At 35.0% G+C, this 13,191-nt stretch overlaps 1 protein-coding gene across 2 annotated transcripts in view; it reads right to left on the reverse strand.

Annotated features, from left to right (window-relative positions):
• LOC120864550 (guanine nucleotide exchange factor subunit RIC1) overlaps positions 1-13,191 on the reverse strand; it is a 140,802-nt gene that overhangs the window by 67,063 nt on the left and 60,548 nt on the right. For both annotated transcript variants that reach the window (XM_040241677.1, XM_040241633.1), the window contains exon 3: positions 3,399-3,478. In XM_040241677.1, coding sequence (XP_040097611.1) covers positions 3,399-3,478 — 80 coding nt within the window. The remainder of the gene's footprint in view (positions 1-3,398; positions 3,479-13,191) is intronic.

The following is a 13,191-nucleotide window of genomic DNA, read 5'->3' on the forward strand; positions in this document are numbered from 1 at the left end:
GATTCATTAGAAAAGATCCTGATGCTGGGAAAGACTGAAGGCAGAAGGAGAAGGGGACAACAGAGGATGAGATGGCTGGATAGCATCACCGACTCAATGGACATGAGTTTGAGCAAACTCTGGGAAGCCTGGCATGCTGCAGTCCATGGGGTCACAGAATCAAACATGACTGAGCGACTGAACAACAACCTGTTCTAAGATAGAGCATGGCTCCCCTGGTGGTTCCGTGGTAAAGAATCTGCCTGCAATGCACGAGACATGGGTTCGACCCATGTCTGCAACCCACTCCTGTATTCCTGCCTGGGAAATCCCATGGACAGAGGAGCCTGGGAAGCTGCAGTCCACAGGGTCATAAAAGAGTGGGACATGACTTAGTGACTAAACAACAACAAAGACGGAGCATATGAGAAAAGATAGGCAGTCTGAGAGTTAAGATACTGTCACATAATTTGACGATGCTGAGATACTCTAGAAAAACTCACATGATAAACTCATAAGATTCAGAAAAGAGAAGCAAGAGACAATAGTATTTCTAAAATTGAGAAGATGACTGACTACTGGTCTCAACTATGCTGCCTCTATTCTTTAAGACTATTATAAACCACTCCAGATCATTCATCCTTTCTTTTTTCTTAAATCCCTAACTCCCCAAATAAATCCAAGAGTAACAGATGACTAGATTGAAAGAGGATTGAGGCAGTGTAGTACTGGTGGTTAAATACACAGATTTTGAAGTTACAACATTTAGGTCTGATCCTGAGTGTGTCATTTACTAACTTGGCCTCTCTGATGCAAGTAACTGTCCATAACTACCTCATCAGATTGCGACAGGGATTAAATGAATTTGAAAAGTGCTTAGAACAGTGTCTTGAACTGCATAAGTGTTTACAATGGCACAGATAATAATACACTCATTAAAACTAAGTTTTTTTTCATTTAAAAATTCCATACAATTTTTAAAGGTTACCTTCCATTTAGAGTTATTACAAAATATTGGCTGTATTCCCTATGTCGTGCAATACCTCCCTGTGTCTATCTTACATCCTATAAAAACTAAGTATTTTTTTAAAAACTCCCCTCAAATCAGATTTTAAAAACCTAAGCCATATAATCCTGCAAAGAACTGAAGAAGAAAATATTTTTATTCCCATTTTATAAACAGGTTCTACTAGAAAAACTAAGAAACTTACTAGACTAAAAAAATCCAACTAAAAAGTAGTCTAGCACACAAATATTCAATTGGCCAAAAAGTTTGCTAGGGCTTTCCATCAAATATTTTGGCCAGCCTAATACATAACAGACTGACTAATTTGCTCTGCAAAACTATTCCCGTATAAGAGATTTTATTCCATTTTATGTAGTAGTTACTAGAAGTTAGACTCTAAAAAGAGTATACTATCAACTCAAAAGCAAAAAATGTACAACATACAGTATTCTTGCCTGCGAAATCCCATGGACAGAGGAGCCTGCCAATCTATGGGATCACAAAGTCAAACACGACTGAGCAACTAACACAGGAAAAGTGTACAAAAAATAGCAGTTGTCCATATTACTTTTTCCATCTACTAGGTGCTTATCTAAACATTTAATATGCATGATCTCATTTAATCCTTAAAATAATAACAACTGCTATCTCATTCTACAGATGAGGAAACTGAGGTTTTAGAGGGATTAACTTGATAGAAGTCATACAGCTGAAAAACAGCAGAACTGACATTTAATTCCAAGTCTATCTGACATCAAAGGCTATATCCCCTTTCATTATTATTCATGCTGCTCTAAGGCAATGCATACTTTATTGAGGCTCACATACTAAAAAATCTTCAATACAATGAAGATCATCCAAGTCAAAAAATAATAATAATGCTCTTTACTTCTCTAGCTTAACATATGCAGTCAAACAGCAAAATTCATGCACTGTTGGATACTAGTTAGTATTACAAGGTAAGAAACTTTTAAAAACCTTTGGAAAACAAAAAATGAATCTCAAAATACTGTTTCAAAACATTGGAAATACATGTAAATCATGTTGGTGAAATGAAGTGAACTGTATTTTTCACTGTTTCCAGAGATGTCATTTACCTCCCCTGCCCATCTAGAAGAGAATAATAATAATAATCACCTATAAGGTGACCCTGTTTATCACTTTTTATTTACAGGAACGTGTCTAAATTGAGAATTAAAATGGATTACAAAAAAAAATAAAATGGATTACATTTCCTCTTATAAGATTGCTTTTACCTATTTATTTTTGAAATCTTTGTGTTTCTTAGCCATTTATATGACTCCTTCATATAAAAAATAGTAAGCCTTGGTCCTATTGACTGCATAATTTTCCCCCAGTTTGCTACTTTTAATGTTTGTCTGTTTTATCACTGTTGATTTTCAGAAATTTAAACTTTCATAAAATGAAATCTATTTTCTCTTTCACTTCTTATATAACCAATAACATGTGTCTTCCACCGTCTAGAAATGTGATAATTCATTTATATTTTCATCCAGTTTTCATGGCTTGATCTTTTTTTTAAAAAAGGTGTCGTACTTGAAAATTATGTTATTTTATTTCAAAAGTTCTTTCAATGAAATGTTCTTATTTCAAAAGGCAAACAACAACAACAACAAAAACTATATAAAACATACTGAACAACATAGATTAAAGATCAAAAGTCCAAGTTCCTTCAAATCCTTTTGGGGCTACATGCTTAGTCTATGCATATACTAAAATATACAGGAAAAAGTACCTATAGTTTACTGACATTTTACCTCTTCTCTTCATAATCTCTTAGTTCATACATCCCCAATAAAGACTGCTGCTGCTAAGTCACTTCAGTCGTGTCCGACTCTGTGTGACCCATGGAGGGCAACCCACCAGGCTCCCCCGTCCCTGGGATTCTCCAGGCAAGAACATTGGAGTGGGTTGCCATTTCCTTCTCCAATGCATGAAAGTGAAAAGTCAAAGTGAAGTCGCTCAGTCGTGTCTGACCCTCAGCAACCCCATGGACTACAGCCTACCAGGCTCCTCTGTCCATGGGATTTTCCAGGCAGGAGTACTGGAGTGGGGTGCCATTGCCTTCTCCTCCAATAAAGACTAAAGAATGCCAAAACTAGAGTATATTAATAGTAATTCTGAATGTCCAAGAAGGGAGATAGTATTGGGTTGGCCAAAAAGTTCATTTGGGTTTTTCCATAAAACATTACAGAATATATTCATCCAAGATTTCCAGACTTACTATAGAATTTTTTTTATTCAAGTGACAGCAGTTTGAAGACTTGGTAATTTCTGAAACAGTGTTTTCGGAAATGCTGTCCCAGCACTTCAGACAACCCTAAACTGCAACATTTTGTGAATACAAAGTACGCAAATCAAATATTTAAAAAATAAAAGATAATGAACTTACTTGGGATACACTGGTTCATAAAGGTACTTGTCCCCTCTTGTAGATGTTATGTGAAAAAACAAGATGTAGCCATTTGCCGTCTGAAAGATAAATTTTATTTACCATGAATTAAAGGGTAAGGCTATGATTGTAACCTTAATTTTAATTTTATTTAAAGTATTTATTTCAAAGTATTTCTTTCTTTGAAAATATTTTACTCTTAAGAATACTCTTTTGAAGATCTACAGCTAAATTATCCAAGTAAATGAATCACTATGTTTCAGTATAATCTATCTTGTTCATAAAGTAACTCATGAAAGGAATTTATAGGTTTCAAAATATTCCATAGGTAATTGAAATTAATAATTTATAATAAGCTGTAGACATTGGTATTCTAAAATAGCTATTATTCAGGTAATAGATGGCTATTTTGCAAAATATACAGACTGTTCTGAACTCTGGATTAATATGGTAAAATTTTTCTGAGTTTTTAAAGCAATGACATCACCAAATGGTAATAGTATGATGAAATTCAACATACTTTATACATTTCAAAATCAATAAATTAGCCTGATTTACTACAAAATATACTCTTGAGACAGAAGAAAAATAGAGAAACTTCAATTTCAAAAGTTTGAACATCAGCTAATATTTCTAAGTTAGCAAAATGCTTCAAAATGTATTAACTAGGTCAGAAAGAAAAATACCATACAATATCACTTATATATTGAACCTAAAATATGACACAAATGACACTTATTTTCAGGGCAGAAACAGACTAACAGATAGCTAAAACAGACATGGTTGCCAGGGTTAGGGATGGACAGACTGGGAGTTTAGGATCAGGCAGATACAAATTGTTATATAAGGAATGGACAAATAACAAGGTCCTACTGTATTGCACAGGGATCCACATTCAATATTCAATATCCTGTGATAAACTATAATGGAAAAGAATATGAAAAAGACTGTGTGTATATATATGTATAAATGAATCACTATGCTGCACAGCAATTAACACAGCATTGCAAATCAACTACATTTCAATTAAAAAATTATAAATTGTTCTAAAACAAAATGTCATATGATCATGGCAGATATCTACTTGTGAAGCTCAACCAACCATTTTACATTTATATAAATATAAAAAAAACCTGTATTTAGCTTTTTCTAAACAAACCTCATGCAAAGAGCTGACTCATTGGAAAAGACTCTGATGCTGGGAGGGATTGGGGGGCAGGAGGAGAAGGGGATGACAGAGGATGAGATGGCTGGATGGCATCACCGACTCAAAGGACATAAGTTTGAGTGAGTTTGGTGATGGACAGGGAGGCCTGGCGTGCTGTGATTCATGGGGTCACAAAGAGTCAGACATGACTGAGCGACTGAACTGAACTGAACCAGATACTTTCAGACATAACAGAATCAAGTGGCAATGTTTTACTCAAACTACTTTATATTCATACTGAATTCCTGTCATTTTAGTGGCAGGACAGCTTTTACCAAAAATAGAACTAAAAAAATAAAAAATAAAAAATTATTCAAGGTTTCAAATTTCTTTCCAGTACAGGTTTCTGTTTTTCATATAAAGGAATGCAAGAGGAAACACTCAATTTATTCAGGAAAGCCAGGTGATCTGTTTTTAAGCTAAAAACGTTAATATTTCATAATGTTTTCCAAAACTCTATTTCAACATATTGGGATACCAAAGAAAAAAGGATAAAATCCTCCAGATAAGATAGTCATTCTAATTCCTCATGTACAATTTTATATTATTCTAATGTGAAAACTATGAGATCAAAAAGAAAATGGATGCAAATAAAAACCATACTGAAAGTTTCACAGATGTCACGACCCCTATATAGATTACTGACTGTTTAAAATGTGTAAACTCTACTACTACATGGGCTAGAAGAGTAAAACAACATAGTACAGTACTTAGATAAATAACATACATACTTTGTCTGGAATATCAGTCACTCAAAGTCAAAAGTTTAACATTTCAGAACATCAAATGCTAATAATATTCTGAGAATTTTAACAACTGCTTGGAAGACTATAATGCCAGGGAAAATACAGCATCACTTTGCCCCAGCATTTAGAAACCTTACATAGACAGCATACTAGATGAGATTACAAATATGGCTTGATTTACTATTTTGGTATTCTCTATCAATCCTCTCTACCAGGTAAAGTTGGCTTTGCATGTACATTAAATGTTATATATTTCCAGATATTAATGATTTTATCAGTGATAATTTCATAAACACGCCTGCCTTTGAACAACAAAAGTTTTGGTGGTAAATGATTGTTCTTAAAAAAGAGCATCTTTTTGTATCTATACCAAAACTGTTACTATTATGTAGTGAGACCATAGTTAGACCGTCCTTCTCTTATCCCCAAATACTGCAAATTTAAGTATATAACTCAAAACTTTCTTCTAGTATATATAACAAACATAAGTACACACTCTAAGACCAGCTTTTCTAAAGAGTTAATGAAAAGACAAAGAACTTCAAAGTTCTCTTTCCTGTTTTTCCTAATCTTCCTGTTATCATTCCTAATCTTAAAATATTTTTTTCTTTCTCCAAGGCATATTACTGGATTATATAGCTTTAACTACAGAGGTCCAGGAAGCAACTGTTAGACCTGGACATGGAACAGACTGGTTCCACATTGGGAAAGGAATACGTCAAGGCTGTATATTGTCAACCTGCTTATTTAACTTATATGTAGAGTAATCATTAGAAACGCTGGGCTGGATGAAGCACAAGCTGGAATCAATATTGCTGGGAGAAATATCAATAACCTCAGATATGCAGATGATACAACTTTTTATTTTTAAAAATTTTTTTAAATCGATTTTTAAATTTTAATTGGAGGCTAATTACTTTACAATATTGTAGTGGTTTTTTGCCATTCATTGACATGAAATCAGCCATGGTGTATATGTGTTCCCCATTCCGAACCCTCCTCTCACCTCCCTCCCCATCCCATCCCTCTGGGTCATTCCAGTGCACCAGCCCTGAGCACCTTGTCTCATGCATGGAACCTAGACTGGTGATCTATTTCACATGTGATAATATACGTTTCAATGGTATTCTCTCAAACCATCCCACCCTCGCCTTCTCCCAGAGTTCAAAAATCTGTCCTTTATATCTGTGTCTCTTTTGCTGTCTCACATATAGGGTCCCTGTTACCATCTTTCTAAACTCCATATATATGCATCAATATACTGTATTGGTGTTTTTCTGACTTACTTCACTCTGTATAATAGGCTCCAGTTTCATCCACCTCATTAGAACGATTCAAATGCATTCTTTTTACTAGCTGAGTAAATTTCCATTGTGTATATGTACCACAGCTTTCTTATTCATTCATCTGCCGATGACATCTATGTTGCTTTCATGTCCTGGCTATTGTAAACAGTGCCATGATGAACATTGGGGTACACGTGTCTCTTTCCATTCTGGTATCCTCGGTGTGTACGTCCAGCAGTGGGATTGCTGGGTCATATGGAAGTTCTATTTCCAGTTTTTTAAGGAATCTCCACACTGTTATCCATACTGGCTGTACTAATTTGTACTCCCACAAACAGTGAGAGGGTTCTCTTTTCTCCACACACTCTCTAGCATTTGTTTGGAGACTTTTTGATAGCAGCCATTCTGACTGGTGTGAGATGGTACCTCATTGTGGTTTTGATTTGCATTTCTCTAATAATGAGTGATGTTGAGCATCTTTTCATGTGTTTGTTAGTCATCTGTATGTCTCCTTTGGAGAAATGTCTGTTTAGTTCTTTGGCCCATTTTTTTGATCGGGTCGTTTATTTTTCTGGCATTGAGCTGCAGGAGCTGCTTGCATATTTTTGAGATTCTTTGTCAGCTGCTTCATTTGCTATTATTTTCTCCCATTCTGAAGGCTGTCTTTTCACCCTGCTTATAGTTTCCTTTGTTGTGAAAAAGCTTTTAAGTTTAATTAGATCCCATTTGTTTATTTTTGCTTTTATTTCCATTACTCTGGGAGGTGGGTCATAGAGGATCCTGCTATGATTTATGTCAGAGAGTGTTTTGCCTATGTTTTCCTCTAGGAGTTTTATAGTTTCTGGTTTTACATTTAAATCTTTAATCCATTTTGAGTTTATTTTTGTATATGGTGTTAGAAAGTGTTCTAGTTTCATTCTTTTACAAGTGGCTGACCAGTTTTCCCAGCACCATTTGTTAAAGAGATTGTGTTTTCTCCATTGTATATTCTTGCCTTCTTTGTCAAAGATAAGGTGTCCATAGGTGCATGGATTTATCTCTGGGCTTTCTATTTTGTTTCATTGATCTATATTTCTGTCTTTGTGCCAGTACCATACTGTCTTGATGACTGCAGCTTTGTAGTATAGTCTGAAGTCAGGCAGGTTGATTCCTCCAGTTCCATTCTTCTTTCTCAAGACTGCTTTGGCTGTTCAAGGTTTTGGTATTTCCATGCAAATTGTGAAATTAATTGTTCTAGGTCCCTGAAAAATACCACTGATAGCTTGAATGGGCTTGCATTGAATCTACAGATTGATATGGGTAGTATACTCATTTTCACTATATTGATTCTTCCAATCCAGGAACAAGGTATATTTCTCATCTTTCTGTGTCATCTTTGATTTCTTTCACCAGTGTTCTATAGTTTTCTATATATAGGTCTTTTTGTTTCTTTAGATAGATTTATTCCTAAGTATTTTACTCTTTTCATTGCAATGGTGAATTAATTGTTTCCTTAATTTCTCTGTTTTCTCACTGTTAGTGTACAGGAATGCAAGGGATTTCTGTGTGTTAATTTTATATCCTGCAACTTTACTATATTCATTGATTAGCTCTAGTAATTTTCTGGTGGCATCTTTAGGGTTTTCTAAGTAGAGGATCATGTCATTTGCAAACAGTGAGAGTTTTACTTCTTCTTTTCCAATCTAGATTCCTTTTCTTTTTCTGCTCTGATTGTTGTGGCTAAAACTTCCAAAACTATGTTGAATAGCAGTGGTGAGAGTGGGCACCCTTGTCTTGTTCCTGACTTTAGGGGAAATGCTTTCAATTTTTCACCATTGAGGATAACGTTTGCTGTGGGTTTGTCATATATGGCTTTTATTATGTTGAGGTATGTTCCTTCTATTCCTGCTTTCTGGAGGGTTTTATCATAAATAGATGTTGAATTTTGTCAAAGGCTTTCTCTGTATCTACTGAGATAATCATATGGTTTTTATCTTTCAATTTGTTAATGTGATGTATCACATTGATTTGAGACTACTGAAGAATCCTTGCATCCCTGGGATAAAGCCCACTTGGTCATGATGTATGATCTCTTTAATCTGTCACTGGATTCTGTTTGCTAGGATTTTGTTAAGGATTTTTGCATTTATGTTCATCAGTGATATTCGCCTGTAGTTTTCTTTTTTTGTGGCATCTTTGTCTAGTTTTGATATTAGGGTGATGGTGGCCTCATAGAATGAGTTTGTAAGTTTACCTTCCTCTGCAACTTTCTGGAAGAGTTTGAGTTGGATAGGTGTTAGCTCTTCTCTAAATTTTTGGTAGAATTCAGCTGTGAAGCCATCTGGTCCTGGGCTTTTGTTTGTTGGAAGATTTTTGATCACAGTTTCAATTTCCGCACTTGTGATGGGCCTGTTAAGATTTTCTATTTCTTCCTGGTTTAGTTTTGGAAAGTTATAGTTTTCTAAGAATTTGTCTGTTTCTTCCAAGTCCATTTTATTGGCATATAGTTGCTGATAGTAGTCTCATGATCCTTTGTATTTCTGTGTTGTCTGTTGTGATCTCTCCATTTTCATTTCTAATTTTGTTGATTTGATGCTTCTCCTTTTTTTTCTTGATGAGTCTGGCTAATGGCTTGTCTGTTTTATTTGTCTTCTCAAAGAACCAGCTTTTAGCTTTATTGATTTTTGCTATAGTCTTTGTTTCTTTTTCATTTATTTCTGCCCTAATTTTTATGATTTGTTTCATTCTACTGACCTGGGGTTCTTCATTTCTTCTTTCTCTAGTAGCTTTAGATGTAGAGTTAGGTTATTTAGTTGATTTTTCTCTTGTTTCTTGAGGTAAGCCTGTATTCCTATGAACCTTCCCCTTAGCACTGCTTTTACTGAATCCCATAGGTTTTGGGTTATTATGTTTTTATTTTCATTCGTTTCTATGCATTTTTTTAATTTCTTTTTTGATTTCTTCTGTGATTTGTTGGTTATTCAGAAGCAGATGACACCACTCTTATGGCAGAAAGTGAAGAAGAACTAAGGAGTCTCTTGATGCAAGTGAAAGAGGAGAGTGAAAAAATCAGCTTCAAACTCAACATTCAGAACACTAAGATCACGGCATCTGATCACATCACTTCATGGCAAATAGATAAGGAAACAATGGAAACAGTGACAGACTTTATTTTGGGGGGCTCCAAAATCACTGCAGATGATAACTACAGCCATGAAATTAAAAGATACTTGCTCCTTGGAAGAAAAGTTATGATCAATCTGGACAACATATTAAAAAGCAGAGACATTACTTTGCCAACAAAGGTCCATCTAGTAAAAGATATGGTTTTTCCAGTAGTCATGTATGGATGTGAGTTGAACCATAAAGGAAGCTGAGCACCAAAGAACTGATGCCTTTGAACTGTGGTACTGGATAAGACTCTTGAGAGTCCCTTGGACTGCAAAGAGATCCAACCAGTCCATCTTAAAGGAAATCGTTCTGAATACTCATTGGAAGGACTGATGCTAAAGCTGAAACTACTATATTTTGGCCACCTGCTGCGAAGAACTGACTCACTTGAAAAGACCCTGATACTGGGAAAGATTGAAGACAGGAGGTGAAGGGGACAACAGAGGATGAGATGGTAGGATGGCATCACTGACTCATGAGTTTGAGTAAACTCTGGTAGTTGGTGATGGACAGGGAGGCCTGGCGTGCTGCACTCCATGGGGTCACAAAGAGTTGCACATGACTGAGTTACTGAAGTGAACTATACAGAGGTCCAACGACCTGCAGGCAATTTATATGACATTCTTTATGTTCACATCTTTTTAGGGCCATAAGATCATAAGGATAAAGGGTATTAAGAGGATGAAAGAAGGAAATCATTACTTAAATAGAGGACAGAAAAAACATATGTCTCCCTTAATGCCACTTAGAAGAAAAAGAACTACAAACAATAAAATAAAAGATATCAACAAGGCAATAAACAGTCAGAGGCATAAATATTAGGCTTCATTTTTTTTAACTGCAAATCTAGTAATAGACATTAAAAAAAATCATGCAAATTACCTCACTTAATTCCACATTTTAAAAAGAAGAAACTGAATTCTCTGGTGGTGGTAGTTGATACGGTTATTATTAACTGCCTGTTTTTATTCTGCTGTGTTTGGGCATTTGGGAAGTTTCACTAGCTACTCCAAACTAAATGTGTTTTAAAATTACTTTATGATTGATGGATGATACATATACTAGAAATAGTAACTTTCTGTAAACAGGAAGAATTTAAATCTAACTGTGAACCAGTACAACACTGTAAAGCAATTATCCTCCAATTAAAATAAAACTAACTGCATAATTAGACAAATCAACAGTTACATATAACTAATGCTTAACCTGTAGGCAGCTTCACAATACTTTCTTCTACCAACCAAATGCTTTCACTGCACATGAATTCACCAGATACTTTAGAATTTCAAGACACAGGGCATTTCTTCCTCTGCATATACCATTCTTACCATAAGGGACAGAATGGATTTATGCATCTGGCTCCAATGACTTGAATCATGGAATCATAAGGATTTCTATAATCATTTAAGAGATATGGATTTGATGATCTAGATCTTTTATCCCAACATATGGTCATATTAGGTTTCAAATATGGCTGGCAGAAGAACATTTTAAAATTCTTTACACTAATTCATAAATGGTGTTTTCTGTTTTTAGCTATATTTCTTTATTATATATGTTGAAGTATATAAAACTACTCCAAATCATACCTCTAAGAGAATGATTTAACATTTTGAATACTTTCAGACTTTTCACATACATATGAATATATTTAAATGAAAAATAACAAAAAGTTGTAAATAGCACATTCTCTCAAAAACAGGTGATGAATATCTTTTGATACAGTCATCACATCATCATTCCTAGTTCTATAAGACTGTTTTATACCAGAGCACTTGAAGACTTCTGGTTCTAACCAAGATGGATTAAGTTGAAGACAGTTTATGCTCCCATCTGAAATAAACAACCCAGAACCAAGCAAAATATATGAAACAATGGTTTCAAAACACTGACATCAGCAGTGAAGGCCAGCGATCCCTGAGAGATGGGAAACTGAGCTGAGTTCTACTGTTTCAGCTTACTGTCTTGAGAGTTCTCAGGTCACAGCACTGAGAAGGGAAGTGGAGACAAAGCCTAGGAGATGCCCTGTGTTGAAAAGATGATGCTGAGAGTTCAGGAAGAACAGGCACTTACAATTTATATGACAGAGTACTACCAGAGACGAGAGTTCTATGGAGAAAGAATCAAAGAACACCAATAAGCATATGCGTGTGAAGACACTACCAATGCAGAAGAAAACCAAAAGGATTAGAAAAGGGGAAGAGTGTGTGGTGTTCCAACAGTCCTGAAAACAGTCCCTGTCCCATCAGCAAGACTGAGAAAACTCATAAGGCACCTGGCTTTGATTAGTTGCTCATAACAGTGTTTTCAGGAATGGTTGCAGTAAATCTTAGAAAGGTAGTGTCTTAGTAGTAGGGAATAATTAGCTCTAGATTGAGTATTGTTCCAACACTTGCAATACAAACCCAGAAAACAAAATATGAACACACTAAACTGCCTCCAAGTAACGTAAGTACTTCCCAAGATAAAGCTAAAGAGTTATAGGACCAAAAAATATCCAGTAAACAACAAAGTAAAACCATAATGTCTGGCATCCACATGCAGACAGGCAGAAAAACACAAAACACACAGTAAAAAGAAAAATCAACCAATCAAAAATGATCCAGAATTCAATCTGATGTTAGAATTGGCTCAAAAGGCCACTGAAAACAGTTATAACTGTGTTCAATATGTTCAAAGGCCAGGGAACACAGAAAACCCAAACCAAACTATAGGGATTAAAAAAACTAAACTATCTTGAGATAAAAATACACTAAAAGGAATTAATGGCTGATTAGACATTAAAAAGTTTACTGGTCATGAATGAAACACACACAGAAAGACTAAAACTGATAGAGTATCAGTAAATTATGGCCTAACATATGCACAGAGTTCCCAAAGGAGAGAGGTAAGGGGGGGGGGGGGGAAGTTGTATTAAATTTAATACAAATTTCATTTGTTTCACTTAAACTTCTTTAAAAGATAGCTGACTTTTAAAATAAAAATAGTAGAAATGTAGGCTGGGGTCTTACTATATATTAAAAATAAAATGTGTATAATAGATGTTCCTTGACCCCAAAAGAATTAAACTAGAAACTGATGACAGAAGCTTTCTGGAGAACTCACAAATACATATGCTTCTAAGTAATTCACAAAAGAAGAAATCAAGACAGAAATTTAGAAAAACACAGGAATTAGTGGGGTATTATTACAGCAGTGCTTAAGGGAAACTTTATAGCTTCAAATGCCTGTCTTATAAAAAAAGAAAAATGCCAAATCAGTGACCCTGGGTTCCTCTTTAAACTAGAAACATATGAGCAAATGAAACCAAAAGTAAATAATTTTTTAAAATAAAGAAAATAATAGAGATCAGCATGGAAATCAGTGAAACAGAAAAGAAAATCAGTGAAACAGAAAAGAAAATC

This window comes from Oryx dammah, unplaced genomic scaffold, assembly GCF_014754425.2.
Source record: "Oryx dammah isolate SB20612 unplaced genomic scaffold, SCBI_Odam_1.1 HiC_scaffold_1, whole genome shotgun sequence".
NCBI lineage: Eukaryota > Metazoa > Chordata > Mammalia > Artiodactyla > Bovidae > Oryx > Oryx dammah.